The sequence below is a fragment of the Pecten maximus genome, chromosome 12 (genome assembly GCF_902652985.1).
Source record: "Pecten maximus chromosome 12, xPecMax1.1, whole genome shotgun sequence".
In the NCBI taxonomy this organism is placed as follows: domain Eukaryota; kingdom Metazoa; phylum Mollusca; class Bivalvia; order Pectinida; family Pectinidae; genus Pecten; species Pecten maximus.
In genome coordinates, this window is record NC_047026.1 from 14,431,846 (window position 1) to 14,458,886 (window position 27,041).

Below are 27,041 nucleotides of genomic sequence, written 5' to 3' on the forward strand. Positions count from 1 at the left end.
TGTTTATATCGTCACTAGTTAGTGTTTATATGGATATTCTGCCATACACACTGTACTTGTAACATTTATTGAACGGGATACCATTTACTTATCATATTCACATGAATATCACTTATGAATATGTAAATCATCACATTTTTTTTTTTTTTTCTTTTTTTAATATTTGTCTTATCTGCGAGAGGATTTTTGATGAAATGATAAGCTATTCTGCCTAATTATTGCAATCAATACTAAATATATTTCTGAATAGGTATATTACAGTGTATTTGAAAGACATGTCCGAAGTTTTCCATTCTGAACTATGTTTATAAATATTCATGGATCGAGATTTATGTAAAAATGCAAGGTCAGAATAAAAAACCTTCTGTGTCAATTGTAAATCCGTATTCGCGGATCCACAAAAGAATGTTGAAGAATGCAATAAATTTTTACTAACCTTGGGTATTACCACAATGTCATATGTTAATAACGCATAGTGTTACTAAATGTGCATGTAGGCATATTTGATAAAGTGTATTGCTCCAATATTGCATTGAATATGCATGGAAAGGTCGTTTAGTCAATTAGGCGATAACCAATGTAATTAGACATTACAATCACACAATTATAGGCATTTGAAGTGGATGGAAGTAACTGAGTCGAAATGATAATGCATTAGGTCCATAGATATATATTGTTTGATTTTTAACTCCCTGTATCAGCCAAGGTAATATTACCATGGAAATTTGGAACTTGCCACTCCACTCACAGAAATTCTATATTTGTAGAAACATAGATATAACAGGATTTCGTTCGATACATATCTCGAAACCCACAAAACAATAAGGCTTTTGATAGACTGTTTACCTTATAAGAGATATAGACATTATAAATAAACTGTTTTAGTAATGTCAGTGGCGATACTGATAAATTTGGTCATTTGAACGAGGTCCAAAACTTGTATGCAAAATACACCCATTTAAATGATCAGCATGACTGTTAGCGCATCATCCAACACATGGTTGTATATTCATTAAAAATCAACAATTATAAATCAAAGTTTGTTGAGATAAAGTGGTCGAATTATATTAGAAAGAACAGAAATTAATACATTGAAGCCACTCTGAAATGGTTGGAAAAATAAAATTTCAAAGCAATCATTATTTTTTTAAGTAGAAAACAAGTTGGTCGTGCACTATTTCGCCACCTAGCCATCCTAAGAGAACAAAGATGATACACAGACAAATGAGGCATATAAGAGAGAGTTTGGTACATACTACCCTGGGAGTATTTGTTTTGCCCATGTTCCATATCACTTATTCTATAGGAATCTTATACTTCTGTGGTCTGCGAGAACAGAAGTCCCTTCCAATCATTTAAATAAACATTTGAGAATAAATCGGATAGCGAAGCATTAGATCCCTCTTACTCGTAACACGCGAGCTTCACTATGTCAACAGAGAAACGCTCTAATCTTTGTTCGACACCGTCACACGACCGACCAATCAATAACGGCTTTACAAATTGTTCTGACGCCCATGTGTTTTGTTAACGAGGTCGATAATTGGTGAACAATTGTCAACAATGTAACATATCTGGACAAGTCATGAAAGAGCAGACTTTGATTTGTTGTTTGTGTATAACATACAAGCGAACTTACATAATCAGGCTGTTATGACTATTAGCTTCAGGAAATGTTACCAAGGTTTTTTCCATTAATCAACGCTGTTGATTGCTTTAGACGAGAGATGTCACTTATGTATGGTAAAACCATTGATAGTGTCGTGGATACCGCATATTTTACAATGTTCCATGTCAACGCAACACCTTTATTGTTGTGATTTATATACCCAACTGTTTATCAGACAAAGTTGGAACCCCCAGAAAGAAAAGTATTGTTAGTTTAACATGGCATCACATTATGATGATAAAGATTTTCTGTCAATACCTATTAAAGCAGATTTTTTGTATGGTGAAATGTTTAACACAGCATATTAACACATTTTTTTTTATCTGCGAATGTTTATCCGACCAAGGCCTAGATAATGTTTTTTCAATTATTGTTATTTATTTATGTATTCATCTATTTAATTATTTATCTATTTATTAGAAATCTGTTACAATATTTTAACACATATTAAGCTCACATCCATTGATGTTCTTATTTCATGAATAATTCTTTTAAAGAATGTTTTTGGTTCTTCTAGCTCCTCAACACTTATTTTTATAAATCTATGTGTGTCATTGTGTTTACACCATTTCTGCCCCATATTTATGTTGTGACGTCATCTGTAACGACCGTCTTACTTCTGATTTAAACCAATATAGATATTTTTCAATTTCGATAAAATTGTATGTGTAGTTGTATGATGACATCACACGAATACTACCGAGATATCTTTAGCTTTGTAATGATTTCCGTTTGTTATTTATTGTAAATTATCTCCGTTTCTGTATTTTACTGGTCCAAGATCTTCCTGGATTGGGTTTTAATACAATTTGCCTTACGATCGTTATATTAGTTTGGCTGGCGTTGATGGCTTTAGAAATGGAACGTGAATAGCACAATATTGGTATCAAGCCTTTGGTGAATAATGATGGAAAGTGTGTTATTACCGATATTAATGACGGTTTCTAATTTAATTGCTATAACATGATCTTGATCTAACAATTTGAGATATAGAGTATTAGAATACCACGACTATAAAGTCATGAATTTAAAGTTGTTTTTTTATTTTATTGTTTCGGGGGATGTGGGATGTGCTTTGTAAATATTGGACTGCACTGTTGTTTATGTTCACTAACTGATTAGAGATGTCTAAGTTTCTGATGTTTTATCGTACAATTAAAAATCTGATATTGGCTGACTAACATCAAAACTCTGTCATAGTGAAAAAATAGGGGGGGGGGGGGGGGGGGAGGAGCGTCCCATCCTCGTGTTGCAGCGTACGTTTTCATATTTTTTACGCACATTACCGAAAAATCGATAATTTTTCGACATACCTGACTATACAGGTCAATCCACTCTTTTTTATAATCCAACTCTGAATTTCCAAACATTCCAAATTTCTAATGACCTTGTTCGTGTGACTTGACGAGATTTCGCATGAGAAAGGTTAATCCTTACGCTGAAGAAAGCTTCTAGTGAGACTTTAATCACGTGCTTCAAATGTCAAATATGGCAGGGAAATGTTGGAATATGAAATGAGTTGATTGACCTGTTTATGTATGTTGACATTTATTTCATTAAGGTCAGGTATATCGACAATGATCGATGAATGTATGATTTATATCCACACGACAAAATTGCATATTTTAAAACATACACAGAGGATACATGTTCAGAGTGAAGGTAACGTAAAAGGGCGAAGGTCATGTACAAGGGTAAAGGTCACGTACAAGGGTAAAGGTCACGTACAAGGGTAAAGGTCACGTATCGGAGTGAAGGTCACGTACCAGGTACCAGGGTGAAGGTCATGTACCAGGATATCGGAATCATATTAACTGCTTCATTACATTTTTCATAGTTATGATGTGGCATCAAAATAAGCCAGCAACGATGTTACTGAATCTGTGATGCGTTTATTGTTTTTCGCTGAAATCATTTTATACCCCTATATCTCCGGCATGTTATGGATGAAAATTAAGGAACGACATCAGTTTATCATCCAGTATGTTAGAGAAACAATGCTGATAGTGTAAATATTTGTGTTGTTATAACTACATCACCATTGATTTTATGCGAATTTAAAAGTTGAATTGAATTTCTAGCATACAAGTATCTGTACGTTGATATTCGGAAGCCAAATGTTACAAGTAACACGACGCTTCCGTCATACGTGTGTGGTCATTCGATATTGTAACAGGGATGGTTCAATGTCATATGCACATCTGTTGATCTAATTATAATCGACCTGGTCAAATTTCATAATGGTCATAATGTTACAGTAAGGTATCCCACTGTCATAATGTCACAGTAAGGTATCCGGCCGTCATAATGTCACAGTAAGGTATCCGGCCGTCATAATGTCATAGTAAGGTATCCCGCCGTCATAATGTCACAGTAAGGTATCCCGCCGTCATAATGTCACATTAGGGTATCCCGCTGTCATAATGTCAAAGTAACTAATAACGACATTGCAAAATTTTGATCTTCTTTATTTGAATTCGTGCATGGTTAATGCAAATGGTGATTGATATAGTTTGGCAAAAAACTTACCGGCAATAAGGAATGTTTGATCACCTATAATAATAGAAAAGAGTTTGGAGTCATTTACAGTTCACACGAAACTGGGAAATTACTTTTCATCCGAATTAAATTACATGACTTTCAACAAATGTATATATAATACCATCCCATGAAAAGTCATTTATTTATAGATTATGTCTTTGGGAAATGTGTCTGAATTGTGAAGGAGTTTCATTAGTAGGATAATTGTCACTGTACAGAAATGGTATTGTTTTTTTTTTTTTTTTTTTTAATATTCCAGCGACTCATAGACCTAGATATATATTAATATCAGTTTTCTCTCCTTTGGCGTAAGACGAGATGAGTCTGGGTAGTCTAAAACCGAGGATGACACTGTCAAAGATCCGACTTGCCAAGTGTTTGGAAGCTAGGCTATCTCACATCGGTAGAAGTGTGGATATCCCGCCAATGGGTATCTTCTCGTTCTTTAAAGTTTGTATGGCAGGCAGTGGTAATATATGAGTGTTCAAACTCTGCAACATCACTGGTATTTTACATTACGATTTTAAGGTATTTACATCAACTGTATGATTTGTAATGCTTATACATGACCCCGTAAAGCATTGAAAGGATAATTTTTAGTCAACAATTGATATATTGATTACCCTATCTTCTTGAGGATGGCAATAATATCGGATTTTGAAAATACACTTCACATTTGTATATCAAAACTGATAAATGTCATTACATGTAGATGCATAATGAATATTCCCTTGCTACTGTTTATATTTTAATTCTGTAATATTCATCAATGCATATGATAAATAAGTAATATTTTAAATTAGTTTATAAGTAAGACAAATTTATAGATCAGCATTTTTACTCTGAAGCGCTTATATGATCGATCGATAATCTAATCGAGGGAGTTTGTTGACTCAGTGGGAGGATACGAACGTAGAAGTAGTATCGGATGGTGTATTTTAATATGATTTCCGTAATTTGAGTTGGTTCTGAATAACTATTTCGTGATACAATCCAATCATTAATAATAATGTGACAATTGTATGTTCTGAATGAAGAATTGACTCAGTGTCAATGTATCCCAAGTAAAACTATATCAATTACACAATACATCACGTGTAAACTACATGTATTCATTTCAGAACATATCAATCTACAGATGTCACATATTATAAGGATGGAACTATAGGCAAAGCCAATGTTTTTTCTGTGTGATTGCATTAGCGTTTTTAACATAACAATAATATAGAAATAACTCATAACAACGCATCAAGCTTTATCACTTGTTTGATTTCCCCTAATGAATTATTGTCGTTGTTGTAAGCCAAATATTTTCACATGAAGCATTATCAAAGACACAATACAAACACCAAATTCAAATTCAAATGACATTTTATTTTTTGAAAAGGTTTGGCGATTATATGGCCACGGCTTCAAAAGATGTGGTTACCGACTCTAAGCTAGAGTCATTGGGCAAACCAGAACTGAGATAAATTGAAAATAACTTGTGCAAATTTTTTCTTAAAAAACTGCAATATGGATAAAAATTAGGTGAACACTGGGAACAGCTGAACACCTCAATTTTTCACTTTAACCAATTACTTGACTAGAATTTAATTGGTCCAATAAGAATTAATTTGAAAATTCAAGGGTACACTGGGAACAGCTATACTCCTAAAAATCAATTATGCTATAAAATTGCAAAATACAATTTGTAACTTCAGAAGGTAAGTTCAAAATAAATTTTTCATTAAATGACAACTTGTCAATATACAAATGTAGTAAATATTGCACCAAAGCGGTACTGGTGTTGCCTCAAAAGACCGCCAACCACACCGTGACGAAGTTTATGACTCACTCTTTGCCCTACATGTAGAGGTTAACCAAGGAGCCAACTCGAAATCCTCACTCCAACTGCAAGAACTGAAATATACAAAAAGATACAGCAAAACAAAGTCCAAATGCATTTCTTAAGGAGTGGGTGGGAGGGTCAACATTGTTCTTCTTGGTAGCCGTGATCTTTAATACACCGATAGTCGTCAGTGCAGTCATGCCTGAGCTTCAGACCACTCTCCCCTGGAATGTGGGTTCGAGCCGCGCTGGTGACAGGGGATGATGTATGTTGGGTTCGTTGTTTCCCCATCAATGGCATGTTGGTTTTCCCTCGTGGGTTTTCCTCAAAATTCAAAACGATATTTGTTCCCTCAGCGGTGTCGTAATAAAAGCTCTACAGAGCTTATGTTGCTTGTTACCATGTACACGACGATAAATAACGGCTATTTTGTAACAGAATTAAACCATTTTCTTTGTTCTGAGACGACAACTGTATAACACAAATCACTAATTTAATTGTTTAGAAACAAGTTTTCGTATTGAGACTGTTTGCATTACTCATTTAAGTATTGATGTCATTTTTTTTAGTTTCATCGGGGTATGAAACAAATTTTGTTTGCAAACTGTATGAATCCGCGTAGCGGATTCTTACAGAAGTTTGCAAACAAAATTTGTTTCATACCCCTATTAAACTAAAAAATAATTGACATCAACGCTTATAATTAATTTTTGAAAATGATTTTCTAATTTAAAACATGTTTTATGTACAATTTTACTGGTTTTAAATGGGATTCTTTTTCTCAAATCAATACGCAACGTCAATTGTCGTATTGTGACGTCACATTTTTTGCGCCATTCTCGGAATTTCTTTCAAAGAAGAATGAAAAGAATTTTTCGACCAATCACATTTGAGTATTTACCATGAAAACAAAGAAAAATTAATTATAACATATTGCATAAAATATGTATGCTGATGGGATTAGATTTCTTTGGTCCTTCGTGTGTTTGCATTACTTCATGGTACACTGCCAATATCAAGTGCTGTTATCATGCAATTATATTGTCTATGTTCGTGAACGCTTTGAGATAAGAATATAGTTGTATAAATTATAAATCACCTTCAAATGCAGGTGAACATATTATTATGAAATTTGCATTGTCTATTTTTTATTGTTATGTACATTGTCTATTTTTTTTTATTGTTATTTACATTTTTTGCATTTGCTTTTTATTTTCAGAATAGGATATACAATACCCATGTTCACCGGATTCTTTGTTGCGTTCGTATCTACTATCAGTAAGTATTGTATATTGACATAACATTATTTGCAACAATACACGCAAATGCAGTCTCATCTTTTGATGCTTCTTAATAGATTTTTAAAGTTTTAGTCGATTTCAATGTATTTAACTTATGCCTACTCGTTAGCGTATTCTTACTTAACTCATATGTGTGAAAGTGTGGCAATAATATAGGAGAAATCATATGGGGATATCGATTTACTAGTACATATTATCAACACCTTATTGTAATGTTTCACACGACAGATGTTTTTAAATTTCTGTTTATTGATTTTTGTTTTTTGTTAAAAGAACATTTTCATTATAATTTTGGAAATGTAATTAGACTAGGACTACATGGACCATGTATTGAAATATACTGCGAAGCATTTAATTGTATGATGTGCATTCTTTGGGTGATACGAGATAATATTAAATGGCCGTGTGTACTTTCCTTCGTGGTTTGGTGCTTTCAACTTATTTCGTGGGTACCAACTTTCGTGGCAAGCCCACACAAAAAATAATATAACAATAAGTCGTTGTATTTATATACTTGGTTCTAAAACAACCACGCAACAACAAAAGTTTATACACAATGAAAGTGTCATGCTATCGAGTAACACCTAGTTTCTTTCTTTTGCAGTTTTTGCTTTCGGCGAGAGTTTCACAATCTTGTTTATAGCCAGAGCGGTCCAGGGCATCGGCTCATCATGTTCAAGTGTTGCAGGTATGAGCTTAATTTACTAGTTTTAAATCGGTTTTGTAGTTATACACTATATTTTGGTATGGTAATTTCTCTGAAAATTATTTAAATGATGTTATAAACAGGAGAAAATCATAGAGAAAAAAACCAGGAGATACTGTATCGTGCTGTGTCATATTTGAAACCTGATATGGAGTAGATCGAAATATATAGAAGTTATGGACACATACTGTTCCATAGGCAAAACTTTAACAATGGAGAGGAGGTTGTAGGGTTATGGATTATGTATAAACTTCAGTAGGGGACATAACATGGGGTTATGCTACAGTGATGTACTAATAATATATCAAACACGGTATAAATGAAAACAATAGATAGGCGTCCCTGAATGTCAAAACTTGCCACTTTATAGGATACGACTATGTCATGAATATCGTAAGGAATACGTTTAATAAAACACTGTAATGACGTCATAAATGATGTATGACGTCATAATTATTTACGATATAGCACTATTGTTTCTGAGGAAAAACCCTTATAATCCAAGTTGTGACTCAACTGTCTAATATAGAAATGAATTGATCAATGCTATGCACAGAATAGACCATGCAAACACTGCAGTTCATTGGGACATGCACTACATCGAGGGGGACCAGAACCCTATTGATTTTGACAGGAATATCCTTGGATCAATCTAAAATCTGACAATGGTACTAAATTCTTTACTGATCTTTTACAGTCGCCAAAGTGGTTCCCTATCTTTCAAATTAACAATTATTACGTTCTATAACATCATTTTATTTCCCGTATTCCGAGCTTTTCTAATTACGTTTCTTTTTCCTGTCAGTATATTTCTGCTGGATGCAAACAATACTTTGTTACATATTGACACACAATATCCATTATTGTAAAACAAGCGTGTTTTTTTCAAGAACTATTAAAGCATGTAACAATAAGTTTTATCGCATAATTTCCTGCTAATTTATTTTTTTCCAAAAGCAATGCGATGTCTTTTCACTCGACTTGACTTGGTTTTAACAAAGCATTCATTTTGTGTTGTGCTGGCCTTTTATTTCAAAGAACTGAATAATCGTTTAAGATTACTCTTTCAAACTGTGATTGTATCGTAGCCATGTCAGCCAAGACGCAGACCATAGTACCACATATTTCTCGTTCGAAGTTTCCTTGTGATACAAAGTAGCTTATTAGTAGAACATTTTTCAAGTTCACTACATCATTTTAATCAATATAAAATGACACTGTAGAACAGTAAAATAAACTTCAAATCTCCATTATGAAAATATCAAATAATATAAATGTAGACCTGTGGTTTTTTATTAATTTCGTAACTCTCTTTCAAGATTACACTGGCGGCAAAACCATGGTCAATAACCAAAATACATGGCCATAGTGCATGTTGTAACATACGGAGACGTTATAAATAATTCAACATTTATAGATGCATGACATGTTAGAGTTATTAGCCCGTGTTTATGACTTATATAGAAGTTGGTTTCTTGTGGATGTATTGGGCTTAAACGATACTTTTCTATAACACCATACAATACCTTAAAAGGAAGGAGATGAGAGGTTTATTCTTGTATTCGATAGTACCAATTCATCTTAAAAGCTCATAAACGAAAATGTTTTAATGGTTTATTATAAAAGAACATATATGTGTAAATCAGTCGTCATTGTAAATCATATCACTCGAACACTATTTTTGTACTCGATATAATTGATTCAGATGTTTCCATATCTGGTAACTTTAAACAACAATGATATACTGACAATGGATAGCCCAGTTTAAATTGTTCAGATCGTTATGAAGGGGTTATTACGAACAATGTAAATACCGTTTTACCACTGCGTGTTAAATAATATGTGTCGAACTAAATGTAATCATGACAAGATGTAAATTGATTATTAATTGTAAAAAAAACATTTTTACAACAGATGTAAAAGCATTTGATTTAACCATGCTTTCAGAATACTTCTGTTTCGATAATAAAATAAAACTATATTATTATCAAAGTCGTAACTGAGAACTAATCTATATATTCTAGTATCAACAGAGGCGATAATAGCTTAAGATAATGGAAATTATTGCTTAACGAAGAGTTTATAGCCCGTCTTGAGAATGATTTATTACAGAAAGGTGATCGATAAAGTCATTCCAGATATAATGATGAATTACAATTGATATTATTGTCGCTTTAGTAATGAAAGGCATTCTATAGCAATATTAAAGTAATAAAAGACACGAATCGTACTTCATTTCCGTTAAGACTACATTATATGACTGTTTTATTTTCGTTATCGCTCACTCCATCCCATCCATGAATTTATGCATATTTAACTTAATTTTTTTAAAGCTATGAATACGTTTTGAATATGTGATAGGTTAATTGATTTTAGATAATATAGATATAAAAAGCAATGTGTATCAGGTTTGAATTACAGTTGTTATGAAGATCTTATTTAGTAAACAGGTTTCTTTGAAATGGGCACAGGTAACTATCAATAAAGACGCATGTAATTAATTCTTGTTAAATAATGTAGTAGGTTTAGTAGTATGATTAGCGTAGTTGATGGGTACCACAGACTTTCCTTGCAATTCCATTCAAAAAGGTGTTATTAGATAAAGGTTGCATTGATTTAAGTTTCCATAATTAAGTATTATATCGATATAGTTAATTAGCAAATGAGTATAGATTTTTTAATGCGTATCGGTGCACACAAATAGTCCTGCTTTGACGTACAGCCAGAACAGCGATAACACAATTGCATATTATATTTCTGATGCGTCAGAATGACGCTTAATTCGAACCCTGAACTTTGACATTTCCTTTCTCTAATAATTGGTTAGGGTATCGTGTAAATATATTGTTTGTGCGTAGTTTCAACACGTTTTATTGAATTTTAGTTTGAATTGTCTTTACATCTTTTTTGTTTTTGGCATCACGACATCCCTTTAATCTCCCTAGTTTAAAGTTTAACAAACTGCCAGACTAGTTACTGCTTTTCTGCGAAGAAAGAGAAATCAGCTGGATGTTGATAATATTTCCGTACAATTTGCCATTCTTTCGGATAATGACAATTGTGTTTTAATCATTCATCATTACCAGCTATTAAGCGCCTAATCGATTTCAATATTAAATTAATCCAAGCATAATACCTGTGCCTTTTCTTTGATTACACACATTGGACGTATTTTTTTTCAAATCGATTTTAAAACCTTTCATGAAAATGAAAATGCTATGTGCACTATTGAATGTGATTTTATTTTTCAAATGAGACATTTGATTTGCTCGAAATTAAATCACACCGTTAATGAACGAAAACGCCCTTTTAGTTATACTTTAAGTCAACGGTGTAAAAATAGTGATTGAAGAGTTGTAAAAAAGTCTCTATGCAGGTCAAGAAGAGGAGGGTTGAAATCTCTTTATATCGAATATTTTGTATGTGCGGTCTGTGTTCGAGCTATTTTTGAAAATAGTACTACGATGTTACTATATTTATAGAAATGATAATAGTAATGCATTTATAGAACTAATTCTAGTAATATTACAAACTGAATAGGAATGTCGGGTACTGTGTCAATGTCACTTGTCTTATTTCCCTCTGACGTCAGTGTTAATATAATGGATATGTTGCAGGTATGGGCATGCTAGCAGAACGTTACCAGGACGACAAAGAGAGAGGGAATGCCATGGGTATCGCTCTCGGAGGCCTTGCAATGGGAGTCCTTGGTAAGGCTTAACGGAGTCTTGTTTGAAACAAATGCATCACTTTAACTACACAATTCTTTATCGGTACAATGTGTGAAATGCCATTGATAGAAATAATAATATTTAAAAAATGACGATAGCAATGTCCGGTACTTCTTAAGGCCCGGTTTAACGAGATTTGGTAACGAAGGTACCAAATAATAATTCTTATGCCTAAAAATACAAACGAATGAGAAAACTTTCGAGAGAAGAGGCTAAATAAATACATCTTGCTTAAGGCAATTGTGTACTTTCTTCTCCTAAATCATCTCCAAATCTAGACAAAAAAGTATTTGTCCATGCAGAGGATTAGCCTTAACTATATAGCGAAAATTTGTTTTAATTTAGTGGGACCGCCATTTGGAGGAGTGATGTACGAATTCGCTGGCAAGGAAGCCCCTTTTCTCATCCTTGCGTCTCTAGCGCTCATCGACGGAGGTAAGGAAGCTGCAACAGTGCATTAATGAACAGAAGCGCTGAATAAAAGCAATCTGACTTCTGGAATGATTACACTTTCAGCAGTGTTGCGAAATAACAATTGTTTACCAAACACTATTTGTTAAATACTTTCTGGAAAGAAAAACATTTCAAAGCATAAACTTTAGTTATAGTTAATATTGCATACGAACGTCTATGATATCCAAGATTCAAAATTAGGAATAAGATATTCTCTTACACTGGACAGGGTTAGGCAGTTTTACCGGGATGAGATTTCTCACCCTAGGGGAAAATCAAGCTACACGTGCTCTTTGAACGTGCTCTTGTTCTCGATAGGGTGACGTCACTATGACCTGACCCTGGACTACTTTTACGGGGTCACTAACATGCATATGTTCTTCTGCTTGTTTACCTGTGGCCATACTATTCGAGGAAGATTTAAAACGTAGTGAAAATGTTCAAAGTCGGTGATTTGGTAACTGTTGGGTCAAATAAACAATCAACATCGTAAGGTGTAAAGCGTCTGCTGCAGCCTTATCACAACAGCTATCCACCGTCCACGTGTTGGTGTTTACATACGTTTGGAGTTGTTTCAGACTACAATTGAAAAACAGGGTAAGAGAAAAATAATCATTCACCTTTTTCTGGGATGAGAGAGGGGATCTCAACCCTCTGTAAGCTTCGTGTTTGGAACCCCATCGGGTTGAGATCCCCCTATCGCACCCCAAAAGGGGTGAAAAATTCGTTTAATCTTACATGGATCTGTTCCGTGTACAGGGGTATCTGAACCCAAGTAGAAGAGTTTGGCTTGACAGTTAAACTCTTACACTCGGTTTGAGATATCCCTATCCACGTTATATGCCCATGTTTGATTATTTTCCCCACACATACTTGAAAAAAGTAACAAATTGTAAGGTGTTCATCTTGCCATCATCAATGTCTCATGAAATGTGCGTCGAAATTGATGGCACTATCAGTATGCGATGTGGTTACGCTTCGTCAAATGGTGACATCATGCCATTGTGAGTTGCGTCATAGCGCGTGTCAGTGATCTCTCCTTATCCGCGTGAGATCGATTCATCCCATCGCTAGCAGCCACGGGATCAACCGGTGAAGTATGCGAAGAAATATTCTTCTAAAGCCTATTTACCAATTTGTTAATGCGTGGTGATTATGCACAAATTACCAATTCTTGTATTATATCTACCAGAATATTTACTTTTATGGATATGTAAAATCTAGACTTAAATGTCTATCATGTTTGTGATGTCCGTTTGAGGATCAAAAGTAGAGTAAACTTAGTTACAACATTCATGCATACAACAATATGCACCTGCAAATATAAATTTTACGAAATGGTTTAATTAACGAATTACATAAGTCCCATGTCAACATCATGTCTTGTTTGGTGCAGAAGATAAAGAGATATCATTTGATCATTCCAGTGCTGCAAATGTTTGTCTTTCAACCGTCCATCAAGCCCGAGTCACAGGATGGTACTTCACTGAAAGTTCTCATGTCAGATCCGTACATCCTTATAGCGGCCGGTCAGTATCAAAACGCATGTGTGTGTTTTTATGTGAAATAATGGATTCAAAGGTAAACCATATTTGCAGAACAATGAGTTATGTTTACATTCAAATTGGTTTGTTGTTATTAACTTTGTTTTATCCAAAGGGATATACATTTAAAAGTGACTGTTTGATATATATGAGTTATGGCTTAAATAAATTAAACTACACCTTTCACATGTTTCATTCTTCACTGACTCGTCAGAAATGCTAAGAGCCGCCAAAAGTGTTGATACTTAGAAAGTGGCCTAAAATGCTACAAATAGATGACAAATATTGGATTTAAAAAGAACGTTAAGTACATGTGTGTAATTTGGACCAGGCAAATGAATTAAAATACGACAAGCAAGTTGCAGTACCTTGGGGACTTAAACGTTAGCACGCAGTTTCCGCCGACTCCAGCTGTCTCAAAGTATTGAGCAAAGGTCCCACCACATATTGGAAATCAACATTCAAAATCAAATTTGTTTAATTGTTGTATTTCCCTATCTAAGTTAAGATGTTCATGTCAAAAATGAATGAAAAGCAGTTATTATGTTGTCATATTTTATTGGATGCTACCTATTTTAAACAATAAATTAAACAGTTTTAGCTGTGATTGTTTTTATTGTTACATGGGAAATTGACGATGGCACCATAATTGTGTTGCGATTATGTATACAAGTTGATTATCCTGTAGATCTTACGTGAAGTTACATAAGATTTCCTTTTATCTTTAGGTTCGATAACCTTTGCAAACATGGGAATAGCCATGATGGAACCGTCCTTGCCAATATGGATGTATGAGACGATGAATGCCCCTGAATGGCAGCAAGGCAAGTGTACAGTGTTAATTTTAGATAACTGGTATACTACCTATAAAGTGTTTATAATACGACCAATGCTGTATGCTATATTACACAGAAATTAAATAGATCTCGCTGTTTCAGGGCGGCGGTTGAAAAAAACTTACCATATTAACAATAAAACATCGAAAATACAATTAAAAGTGTTAATTTCCACTGTAGTAATTGAAATCGCTTTTGTGTTTTATTAGTGTTCTTAATACATCAATATAAATACATGCAACATTAAGGTAAACAACACAGAAACAGAAGTGGATACTGCTGATGCAAGTTAGCAAAATATTCCATACCTCTGCATGTCAATGTATTTTAGTAATGTGAATATGAAATTACATATGTAGCTTGTCCAATCCAATTAAAATATAGATGGTCATTCTCACTACGTTACATGAACATCTAACAACATCCCAATAGGGGTCACGTCAGGGTGACCTTTTGGATTAGCCAATCAAATGACTACTTCCAGAATCTTGGAAGTGAATTATTATGTCCGAATTAGCACGACTAAAGTTCATAACTTGCATAATGTGTCAATTTATTTCAAGTCATTTCGTCCCACAAAATATTTAGTACATGCTGTACCGAAATGGTTTGCTTCAGATGCATGCTTTAACGAAATGGTTTGCCTCGATGACATCGGCAAATGGACAATTCGCCCTGAAAGGGAAATACACACATCTCAAAGGTCATCAGAACGTGACATCTTATGGGATGTTGTTAGATGTTCATATAACGTAGTGAGAATGACCATCTAGATTTTAATTAGATTGGTAGCTTGTCTTTCATTATATGGAAATAATGACGTCCTTGCATCAAATGTTATTCTATATTTCCACAATGTACACGAGTATGTTATTATTTACAGGTGCAGCATTTTTACCTGCTAGTATTTCGTACCTGATTGGCACCAACATATTTGGTCCTCTAGCACACAAAATGGGCAGGTAAGAATTCAAGTCAACTCAAACGTTCTGAAATACTTCCAATGTACCTTGCATTTGACGGAATATACGTCCTGTATGTTTATTAGCTTCACGTGTCTAATATTTTGGGGTGGTTTAAATTAGAACTAGTTAATGGGTTGTAAACCTCCTTCAGTAAAACAAATATTCGCTGGGTTTTTATTTTCGCGCTATGTTTTATGACCGCGAATATAGCGAAATTAAACCCTCACGTATATTACCATTTATACAGTATACAATTCAATATCTGTTTTTTAAAGCCGGGCTACTTCCCTTCATATCTCTATGCGCCTTGTCAAAGAATCTTAGCCAGCATTTTGAATTAGGACCCGATTCTAATTGTCTATGTCCGTTATAAGTCTTGTGATAAGTAAACTAATTTCAATTTGTAGTGAATAATTTATATGATTTAAACAATTCCAGAATCTAAAATTAAATGGCAACATACATCTGTATCAAAAGTTATTATTCAAACCGTCGCGTTTTAGAGTTATTGTTACTGAATATGTTTCTGAAGGTTTTCGATATTTTCGGAACTATTTTCATTTACTTGCAGTTAACATGTATACGTAATATTATATTTTTAGACTTTGTTAAAATAATTATTATCTCTTCGTAAAATATCCTGTGATTTATAATGCCTAATTGCATAATATTGATGGCATATTCTTGGTTGTCAGTTTGACAGGATTGGCTGACACTGCCAAAGTCCGGTAAGAATTGGGGAATGAGGTCATGTAGATTGTGGTGTCGGCTCTCCCATAGATGTTCTATATAACCACATCTTACAATGTAAACTGTATGCGGTTTACATCTGGTGATGGTGACTTTCTCATGACAAAACTTCACTTATCGTTTTAACTATAAAAAATTAAAATATGCAATGTTATTTTAAAGTCATACTTTTTATTGAAGCATTGCAAGTAAAACAAAAGTGGTTAGATGGCACATTGTTATCATGATTGCCTTTCACCTAGGCGGTGCTTTTCCAAGGTACTCTGATTTCCTCCCACAGTAACACCCCTCGTGCGCTTCCATTTTAAGGAAATATTCAGAAATCCTATTCGCAGGAATATTTGACACCATGTTTTGTACTGTTCACATTTGTCCGAACGACCAATCGAAATAAGTAAAATGATCAAAGATATTCCATTGTAACTTCAACCATTATTCTTGGAAGTAGAATCACTGGGTGAATATTACCAGTAATTGGAATATTCAGACTTCAGTTACATGTTCAACTGATATTATATGTAGAAAAGTTTTTATCATCATTGTTAAAAATAATATTATTGCGGATTAATTTCGTTTTTTATTTTCAGGTGGCTGAGTGCATGTTTAGGAATGGTGATTATCGGTGTATGTCTCATTGCGGTGAGTGCAGAATTTAATCTTTGTTTGTACTCATATTTACAAGCTGTACTTACAAATGTACATATATACATTTGTTTTGTTTTACTCTATACACGGCTTATTTGTACAATGTAACTATTGTATTTAAATATATCGTTTACACTAAATTTAAAAATCTGTATGTCATAATCAAAACTGCCCTGCTTAACGATGTGGTCAACATCAGTAAAATTGCACGTTGTCCTTAGCAATATTTACATTTGAAATTTGACCGGGAATAAGTGATACATCAATAGTACTCGATTGCTTTTGGAAGTTGTTTTTTGATAAGACAAGTTCTGTATTACACATCTAATTGTTATATTCTAATATCAGTGAATGCACTATATGGCTATAATTAACTGGTCGAATATCCTTAAAATCAAACAACCACTTTTGATTTGAGCACATTTGTCATACAATTGTTTATTTAACTATATGATACAATAAAATAAATATGTTATGAGATAGCTGTGGTATTACTGTGCTATTATGTATATAATATTAGCTCTGGTGTTACTGTACTATTATGTATATAATATTAGCTGTGATATGACTGAACTATTATGTATATAATATTAGCTGTGGTATTACTGTGCTATTATGTATATAATATTAGCTCTTGTGTTACTGTACTATTATGTATATGATATTAGCTGTGATATAACTTTACTTTTTTGAATATGATGTTAATGATTACTCAACATGCCGTACATTCTGAACGTATTCTTTTCACAGATTCCATTCTCAAAGAATATATTTCACTTGATAGCACCTAACTTCGGACTGGGATTCGCAATAGGTGTGTACACATTTGTTTCGCTTTCTTTTTACATTTGTTTCGCTTTCTTTTTTTTAATTTGGAAAGAAAATTGACAGAAAGAATTTATCAAAAGACGGAATAAAAACAACTACTTTTGTAACTGTATAGTTCAAGGAGCTAATATTTTGCGGTTGTCCCAGTCGGAACTAGTTGATGGGTATTAAATTTCGCGTAACACCGACTTGTTAACATTATGCAGTATGCACTTCTCGATAGTTTTATATGTATAAATAGTATAAGTATTCGGTGGGTATTTATGTTCGGGCTGTATTCAATGGCAGCGAATATAATTACGTTAAATTCCTCGCGAAAATGACCAACTATACAGTAATTTTTACAATAGATATACATATACAAAGACACGTGTTCATTTACAATGTAGCACAGTCAAAGAAGGTATTGGTGAGTTGGACGGTATGTACTTCGTAACCTTAATCAGATAACTGATCAACAGAGCGCAAGTTCACTGAGGTGGAAAAAGTATAAGATGACAATAAGATGAACATTTCATGGTTTCCTTTGCATTTTTGCATTGATTGATATTGACCCTAAATGTACTTTTATATTACAAAATGTTAAGTGAATAATGTATATTTTGCAGTAGAAGATATTAAGATTCATAATTTTAACAGAAATGCCATATCTACTTTTAATCATTGATATAAAGTTTAACATGGTTTCGATAATGATATTGCGAGTAGTATTAGGTTATATCGTGATGTTTATCGCCAGGGGAATTAGAAAGCCACACAAGTGAATAGTTAGTGAATAGCTGCTGAAGAGCTAGTGAATAAATAGTAAATAGCTGGTGAAAAGCTAGTGAATAAATAGTAAATAGCTTGTGAAAGGCTAGTCAATAGCTAGTGAATAGATAGTTGAAAGCTGATGAAAAGCTAGTGAATAAATAGTAAATAGCTGGTGAAAAGCTAGTTAATAGCTGGTGAAAAGATAGTTAATAGCTGGTGAAAAGCTAGTGAATAGCTAGTGAATAGAATAGATAGTTAATAACTGGTGAAAAGCTAGTGAATAAATAGTAAATAGCTTGTGAAAATCTAGTTAATAGCTAGTGAATAGAATAGATAGTTAATAACTGGTGAAAAGCTAGTTAATAACTAGTGTACAGCTACAGTAGATATATTTATTTGGTGTGGCTAAGTTTGGTTTTTGGTTCCTCTTGGTCTATAATGATGTATAAATTCATATGGTTATTATCTAATCATTCATTATATGATTCTCCTATTCAACTATATTGAGCATTTTATATCTGACCAGTTTGATTAAACTTATTTTGATTTCCTAAACTACCCTTTCTGGATGTGCGAAATGTAACCAATCAGTGACCTAGATGGACGACGAAACAGTTTAATCATAGTTAGACATGTATCCAACTATTGGTCTATTGTACAATCTGACATTACGTGTTATTTACTATTCTAATTGAAATACGCTCTAAGATGATGCCTTTTGAATCTAAATGTAAAAATTATAAAATGTTTTTAATTGGAGGTCTTTTGCACCTCCCCTTCTATATTTTGACTTTTTTGTCGACTTATTTCGAGTTTTGGGTCACCTCCCATGATTAACACTCTATGCCCTTAATTAATTTTGACTCTACTGTATCTTACTCTCTCTTTGTCCTGAAATATGCTTATATATTGTGTGTGTTGTACAATCGTTTGACATCACAATGAATCGCCATGTGCTTTTGACTTCTCTGACAGAAATACTCTCTAAATTTCATCAACATTGAACTATCATTAGGCAATAGTTGTGTAACGGTAGCAATCCCGGTAAACGTAACAAGGAGGCAGAAATATTCCCTGATATTTGATGTTAACAAGTTTTACTGATATTCTTTCTAACGTTGACCAACACAGTAAATGATCATATTCCCTAACCTGTATAACATTTTTAGGCATGGTGGACTCTTCCATGATGCCACACATGGGTTATCTGGTGGACCTACGTCACGTGTCCGTCTATGGAAGTGTATACGCAATAGCGGATGTTGCCTTCTGTCTTGGGTTTGCTGTTGGTAAGAAAATTACTGTAAACAATCATGTATTTATCCCCGACTTTTTTAGTTAAATATTTAGAATCTTATTTCCTAGACTTCATCTCACAGTAAATCTTTTTATGACCTCTCTGTCATTGGAATACCTTCTAAAAATCACAGTCTTGTTCTTATACAGAGTTTGTTTTTCGCGTATTCCTTAATTTGTAAAAACAACAATATGTCTTATGTAAACGTAATTTTCAATTAATAATTTCATAATTATTTGTGAATATAAATATTTTGGAAAGCTTTAAAAATGAATTGTTTTATTGTAGATATATGTGTTATTAATTAAAATCAAGAAATTGAACATTGTAAATGTGATCAACTAATGTTTCCACAGGTCCTGCTCTTTCCGGGACGATCGTGAAGGGGATTGGTTTTCACTGGTGAGTCAATCCGATATAATATCGAAGGTCTACCTCCATCTCCGATTATCTTTTTCCTTTCTGTATTCATAAGTGTAAACTACAGGTGTAACAACTATTTAATATTGACAATAATATGATATCGTTAATCTAAGATTTATATTAAAGACAGAAATAAGATCAGAAAACAAACATTCTTTGTTGTTTGTTAAAACATGAGGGTATTTGCCGTCACATGTTGCTGTGCATTGTGGGCGATAATTTGTGTAATTTAATATGTGCTTTTACGTATATTACTATACTAATGGTCTGAGGATATTATAATATATGACGTGTATTTGACGTGTATTTTACTTCATATAATATTTTCGATTGTAGGTATAATGTGTAAATCAAATGCAAGTCATTTGTACTGTGATTGGCAGTATATTTTTTTACGTCATAAGTTGCTGTGAATTGTGGTTATAATATTGTGTAGGTTATATATATTAAATGTAAGCCAATTCTTACTGTGGTTTGAGGTTATAACTTCTGTTTATTAATATTTGTGTTTCACGTCACAGATTTCTGTGGATTGTGGTAAATATAGTGAAAGTTATATGTAAGCCAATTGTTACCATGGTTTGAGGTTATAATTTGTGTATATTAATATGTGTTTTACGTCACAGGTTGCTGTGGATGGTGGGTATAATCAATATACTCTATGCACCATTGTTGATATTTATACGTAACCCTCCAAGTAAGGAAGAGAAAATGGTAAATATGATACATCCATTATATTGTAGAGCTCTATCTATGTGTACAAAATTCGTATCATGAATAGTGGGAGTTGTCTTCCGTTAGCTTTTTCAAAATGTCAATTTCTGAATTTATTTTTCATAATTCATAGTTAACAGTTACGTTAATATAAGTTTTTCGTTACATTTTCAATATGTATTTTGTCTGTAATAAAGTGCAAACGATATTCAACATTAAGCCATATAAATGTTTACTCTTGACCACATTATATTCGATGCGAGAAGAGATAGGTAAAAATGACAATGATCCAATTGCGTTCATAGCTTTATTCATGTTATATCGTATATGTTCATATTAATACATGTACATCTGTGTTGTAGTCGCTGATCCTAAATGACCAGTGCCCGATCCAATACGTCACGTACAACCAGACCACCAAGAGTAACCCGACATCAGACGATGAAGATCCTTACTATGAGGACTATTGAACCTCACAATCCAACATAACTCCACGCCACGACAACGTTTAAATCGTAATTACCCTCGGACCATTTACATACATTTCGAAATACTACACGATAAACATGAACACAGTCTACGCAGAACTCAAGGCCTTGAGCATTTCATTCATTTTTGAAAACCGTTAATCACAATCCGATACCACCGAATACAAGGCATCAACACCTCCTTGAACATAAGAAGTCAACAACGTCCAATAGGTATATAAGGGAAGGACAAATCAAGGTCACCCAAAGGGAGATATATCAGAAACGTGTTGGATAAGCAAAGGCAACGCCTAAAATGGAACGTGAGGATACCCTGGACATATTTGGCTAACGTCCGGAGCAAGTCATAACAACTACGTTTTACACAGACCCATCAAAACATGAAAATCATTCAACACACCGAAACCATCGCCTAGATGAAGACATAGACAAGTTATTATGATATGACAGAAACCCATGGAATGGATCATTAGAATTGGCCATGACACGATTGTTGGTCTAAGCGACCGTTCTTCCATAACAAATCAACCAATCAGATGTCTGTCTTTCGCGATAATCCTCGGACATGCCTATTCTAACGTCACGGAAAAGCCCGTATAGATCCCACTACAATTTCTGCTTATATAATATGTTGTATTGTGTGTATATAATGTCCTCGTACTTGCTATACTGTCTGTAGTGTATAAGATAATGAGGTCATGTTAATTGTGTAGAAATTGTTTGTGAAGGACAGTTAAAGATTATCAGATATATATTTTATTAATATGAAAACCGAAGAAAAATATATCTTCGACACATACTACTTAAACAAATGTGTTTATTCCTATCTTAATCTCCCTACCCTGTGAACTGCATAAATAAATTGTGAGTCTCATATTCAAGACGATTTCTCTGTGATAGCAGCAGGCATTAGAGAACGGTAGAGGTTGTGAAAGAAGTTCGTATACATGTTCTACATTGTAATGTTTGTAACTATTAAAACTACTTACTGTAAAAATATACATTTTCGTGGGGAAATTATTTTCGATGGATTAATTGGCGCTCTGATTCAAAGAATTGATATGTTCATCAACTTATCAATAATTAAATTTGACTTCATTTTCAATGTGAGTGGGTAATAATGGTACTTTAAATCACAAACCGAGGAAGTAGTACTGTAAAGAAAAAATACCACGAAATTTGAACCCCACGAAAATATGTTATCTAACAGTATAATAATGATAAATTGTCAATTACTGACAAATATTGGGACATACCTTTATGTACATAGTAGAAGAAAGAAGTCAATGGTGTCCTTCGTGCTACTTAGATTATAATATATATCATTGTGTAAAATAACACATGTGCATTATGATATTTGTGATATTAGAATATATATTATTTGTGAGCTATACGTATGTTGTATATCATCATAAAAATTGAAGTACGTTGTTTCCATTGACGTTCAAAAAGGACATGGTTGATGTAAAATAATAAGGTATATGTAGATACTGTAGTAGATTAAATATGTATGTAAATCACTGTTCATCACAATGATTTCATATTATGCTTATGTTCGTGTAAGCTTACAATTACACAACTACATTTCTCATACACTTTATCTTACGCCATGTTAAATACAAGTAAAATATACTGACAATTTCCCTTTTGCAATATTTATTCTTTATAATCTATTTAGATAATTTTCATTATAGATATTTACAAACTTAAAAAAGCATTACGTTTTCACGAAAAATTATGTAATTAACGTAATATTTATAAGATATTTGTATATGATATGAAAATATCATATGTCCACGTATGTATTTGAGAATGAAAGATTTGAAAAAAAAAAATGGAAATAAGGCCACAACGTCTCAAGCTTTCTATATGTCCTAGCAATTGCATGGCTTATTTTTTTTTTAAATTAATTTCATTAATATAAAAAAAGGAATATGCATTCTGAGAATGCGGGTTACGATTCTTTTGGTTAAGAACAATATTACTGTATCATTTTGATAAAACTTGTTTGTGAAACTTTTTAAAACATACATATGAATTCATGAAATAAAGCCTCTATGGATGCAAGTGTATTTTTCTAAAGCAATAAATTAATTTACTTCAAACCTTAATTTCTAACGATATTTGTGATTGTATCATGGTAAATACTTGTGCATAGTTTGATGAACATTTTCATATTTCTGATGGAACATTTCTAATTAAATACATAGAACCACCTCTCAAAAGAAAATGATTATTTGCCAAATGTATTTACGCAAAGTTACATAGATATATCGCAATTATGTTAATAACAATATTGTGCATAATGTTTGAAAGAATATCGATACAGAATAAGTTATATTTCCCTCTATTTTGTTTACGTATTTACGTATAATCCATTTCATATGACTACGAAATTATAAAACATAAGCTATGAGGCAAAACAGCAAAACTTCAAAAAATTAGACAAAAATGTGTTTTATGTTCCCTTGCTTGGCATGGAAATTGATTGAGCAAACGTTACGTGCACAAATGATGCATTTTTTTGTATATGTCAATATACAAACAAGTGACACTGAATAGTATATTACGGTCACACCTTATATTTCCTGAATTTGTTTCTCCATGCAGGGTTTAGAATTTACAAGCTTTATACAAATTACTAACAACTAGAAAATGTATAGTATAACGGGCAATAGTCTTGACAATTGCGTATAGAGGGATTTTTTTCCGTTTTCTGAGAAACATCACAGTCTGTATATATGAATTCTATAATGACCGCGAGCTTTAGAATTTGGTCCAGGTCCCTTCGCCAAAAATATAATTCACGCCAGCTAAAATAAGAAGGGGTGATTATTTGCATTTATTTACATAACATAAAGGCACTTATTAGTAAGTTATGCAAATATTAGCTTCATTTCCGTTAGAGAATGGATGGCTGACCATTGGTTTGTATTTTGAACGTAGATCTGATACTGGTGTTTTGATAAAATGACATAATGCAATCTATCAAACATGTTTAACCAACTCAATAGCAAGGCATCAAGACAAATATTAGGACTTTTTTTAACATGTATTTTAAAGTTAATACTGAAAAGCATAATGTTCTTTTTTTAATTCAAATCCTTTCGAAATATCATCTTAAAATTTGGATATTCGTTGATAGTGCATTCTGTTAGATTTACCATGGCATTCATCCAATCAACGTCGTTGCCACGTTTTTAAAGTGTCATTAGTCTGTCATTTCTATTCATAAAATAAATATAGTACTGCAAACTAACTTATTTTCGCGACGGCTTAATTTCGCGGTTTTATGTCAAACTTTTTCGCGGCGATTGAATTTCGCGATTTATAGTCATAAAAGCTACATGTAATGTACATGTGATTGAAACTGTTAAGCGGTTATTATTTTTTTGCGAATTAGGCGAAAAATGTATTGCTCGCGAAAATAAGTTGGTTTACAATATTTTCTTTTTACTGTTATAAGGGAACAACTAAAAATATCAACAATCAGTTCATGGTATTTTAAGTACAAAACAAACTAAACATAGCATATACAAGTCTTTATTAATGATCTATATTTTAAAGAAATGTGTCCGAATTTATTAGAAAGATATTGTGTTACCTCTGTTATCGAAATGAATTTATATTCCTACAATGTTTCAGTATATACTGTTGTCACATGTACGTAATCACACATCATCGGGTACCCACGACCAATAGCACTATACGCTACACATATCTCCGTTTGGTAAGCGTAGTGTAGAGCAGTGCAACCGGCCATGAGTATCCGACGATGGTAAATACAAAAAAAAAAACATTTTGGAAAGATTCTTCTGAACTAAAGGCGGAACAATGTTTCTCATGTATTCCTTTCTAAAATCATTAACCACACAGCAACTATTTTAATCATGGTTTTGAAAAAAGAAAAAGGATGAAGATTAATTATTTGAACATACAAATGAATAAGCATTATTATAATCGTCATTATGACACCATGACTTATAACGCAGAAGAAAGAGGCAGTAAATATATTCCATTTAGAAATATATGCAGTATGTCGACAGATTTGTATATATTTAGACGTATCTGTAATTGTATTGTCAAGTATGTGTATCATGGACAATAAACAGAGTTTGTATATTTATGGTGATACTCGGAAACTGTTACTGTTTACAATATGTGATATGTGTTCAAAACGTTATTACATGTGTAGTGTGTGTCAAACGTCATTGTGACGTATCGATAATCTGTGTAAATAGTATATGTAGTGCGTGCTGAATTTCACTGTGACATGTTCATAAAAAGTGCTTATGAATAGTATTTGTAAAGTGTGCTATACGCGTCATTATACCATGTCATTGTTATGTTGAGATAATTATTATGATATATTCGAGAGGACGAGATATCGGATAAGGAAGAAAGAGATGTATAGTTGAATGAAAACGAAGTTTCAGAGAGTATTGTTTCTGCTTTAGCTAAAGAACAGATATTGTATTGTATCCCTAGACTGGGATTTATGACATAAAATATTGTTTATGTACATGTATATAGATTAGTAAAGGGAGGAAAGTCGTATTAAACTGTAATTTGGCGCCGATATGTGTATGAATGCTTTATTTTTACATCTTTAAGTGAACCTGTTACTAAGTCCGACTACAACAACACATTTGGTTCAAACTACAGGTGAGGTCACGTGACAGCCGTAATGTCCAACAGCACAAGTGTATGCTAGTGTCTTTCAAGACACGCGCAACGATCCTCAGACACCACAGGATCATCAAGATAACGTAGCAGTCTTAATGACTCGTTCAAGGTCAGGAAAAAATATATATATAAATAACATGGAATAAAAGCACGAGCGTTTATAAAAAATCAAAATATATGCAAAACGATTTAGTCTTCGATATTCGAGGAGCGCACACTCAAACATTGCCTTACGGTAGACCGAATTATATGACTACGTAGATATCAATTAAAGATCTGAAATAATTTACTCTAAAATGTATTATTTATTGGGAGGAAGCAGGGATATAATTTCTTATATTATGTTACAAATGAAAGACGTTTAAATACAATATTTCTATAACGATACATTTACGATATTATATTTGCGTGTTTTTCATTATTTCTTTTGCATGTATTTCAGTATTTCTGTTTTAATATCTACAAAGATGTCTATTGACCTATCAATCTGTAGTCAACGGGATATAGCTCTAAATGAAATAGTTTGATATCATTACAGATTACATTTTCGAAAGAAGGTACAACAGTTCATAGGTATGAAAACTATTCGTGTGACATTTTTTCACCGTAATACACAAAACAATTCCCCAAAGAGGGAGGTCATAAGAACAAATTACATTATGACTATCCTTTGAAATTGTGGATTTAAGTATCGTTGATTAAGGTAGTTTTGGGGACACGGCCTTGTCAAAGAGTCGCCCAGATACACGATTACGTCTCATAGAGACGCTTGATGGGATGCGGTAAATGTTGGTCCAAAGAGAGAAGGTAAAGAAAGGAACATTATTATGATTGGTGTAAACGATCGATGATGGTCTTTTCATAGCAATCGCTGATGATA

General features: G+C 33.1%; 1 protein-coding gene across 1 annotated transcript in view; it reads left to right on the forward strand.

Annotated features, from left to right (window-relative positions):
* LOC117339359 (synaptic vesicular amine transporter-like) overlaps positions 1–26,054 on the forward strand; it is a 41,478-nt gene extending 15,424 nt beyond the window's left edge. Inside the window, exons 4-16 of the mRNA XM_033900901.1 lie at positions 7,261–7,319; positions 7,947–8,030; positions 11,666–11,758; positions 12,125–12,214; positions 13,660–13,761; positions 14,505–14,600; positions 15,496–15,574; positions 16,915–16,966; positions 17,723–17,786; positions 19,723–19,842; positions 20,207–20,252; positions 20,900–20,987; positions 21,350–26,054. Coding sequence (XP_033756792.1) covers positions 7,261–7,319; positions 7,947–8,030; positions 11,666–11,758; positions 12,125–12,214; positions 13,660–13,761; positions 14,505–14,600; positions 15,496–15,574; positions 16,915–16,966; positions 17,723–17,786; positions 19,723–19,842; positions 20,207–20,252; positions 20,900–20,987; positions 21,350–21,457 — 1,081 coding nt within the window. The 3' untranslated portion in view covers positions 21,458–26,054. The remainder of the gene's footprint in view (positions 1–7,260; positions 7,320–7,946; positions 8,031–11,665; positions 11,759–12,124; positions 12,215–13,659; positions 13,762–14,504; positions 14,601–15,495; positions 15,575–16,914; positions 16,967–17,722; positions 17,787–19,722; positions 19,843–20,206; positions 20,253–20,899; positions 20,988–21,349) is intronic.
* The last annotated feature ends 987 nt before the right edge of the window (positions 26,055–27,041 follow it).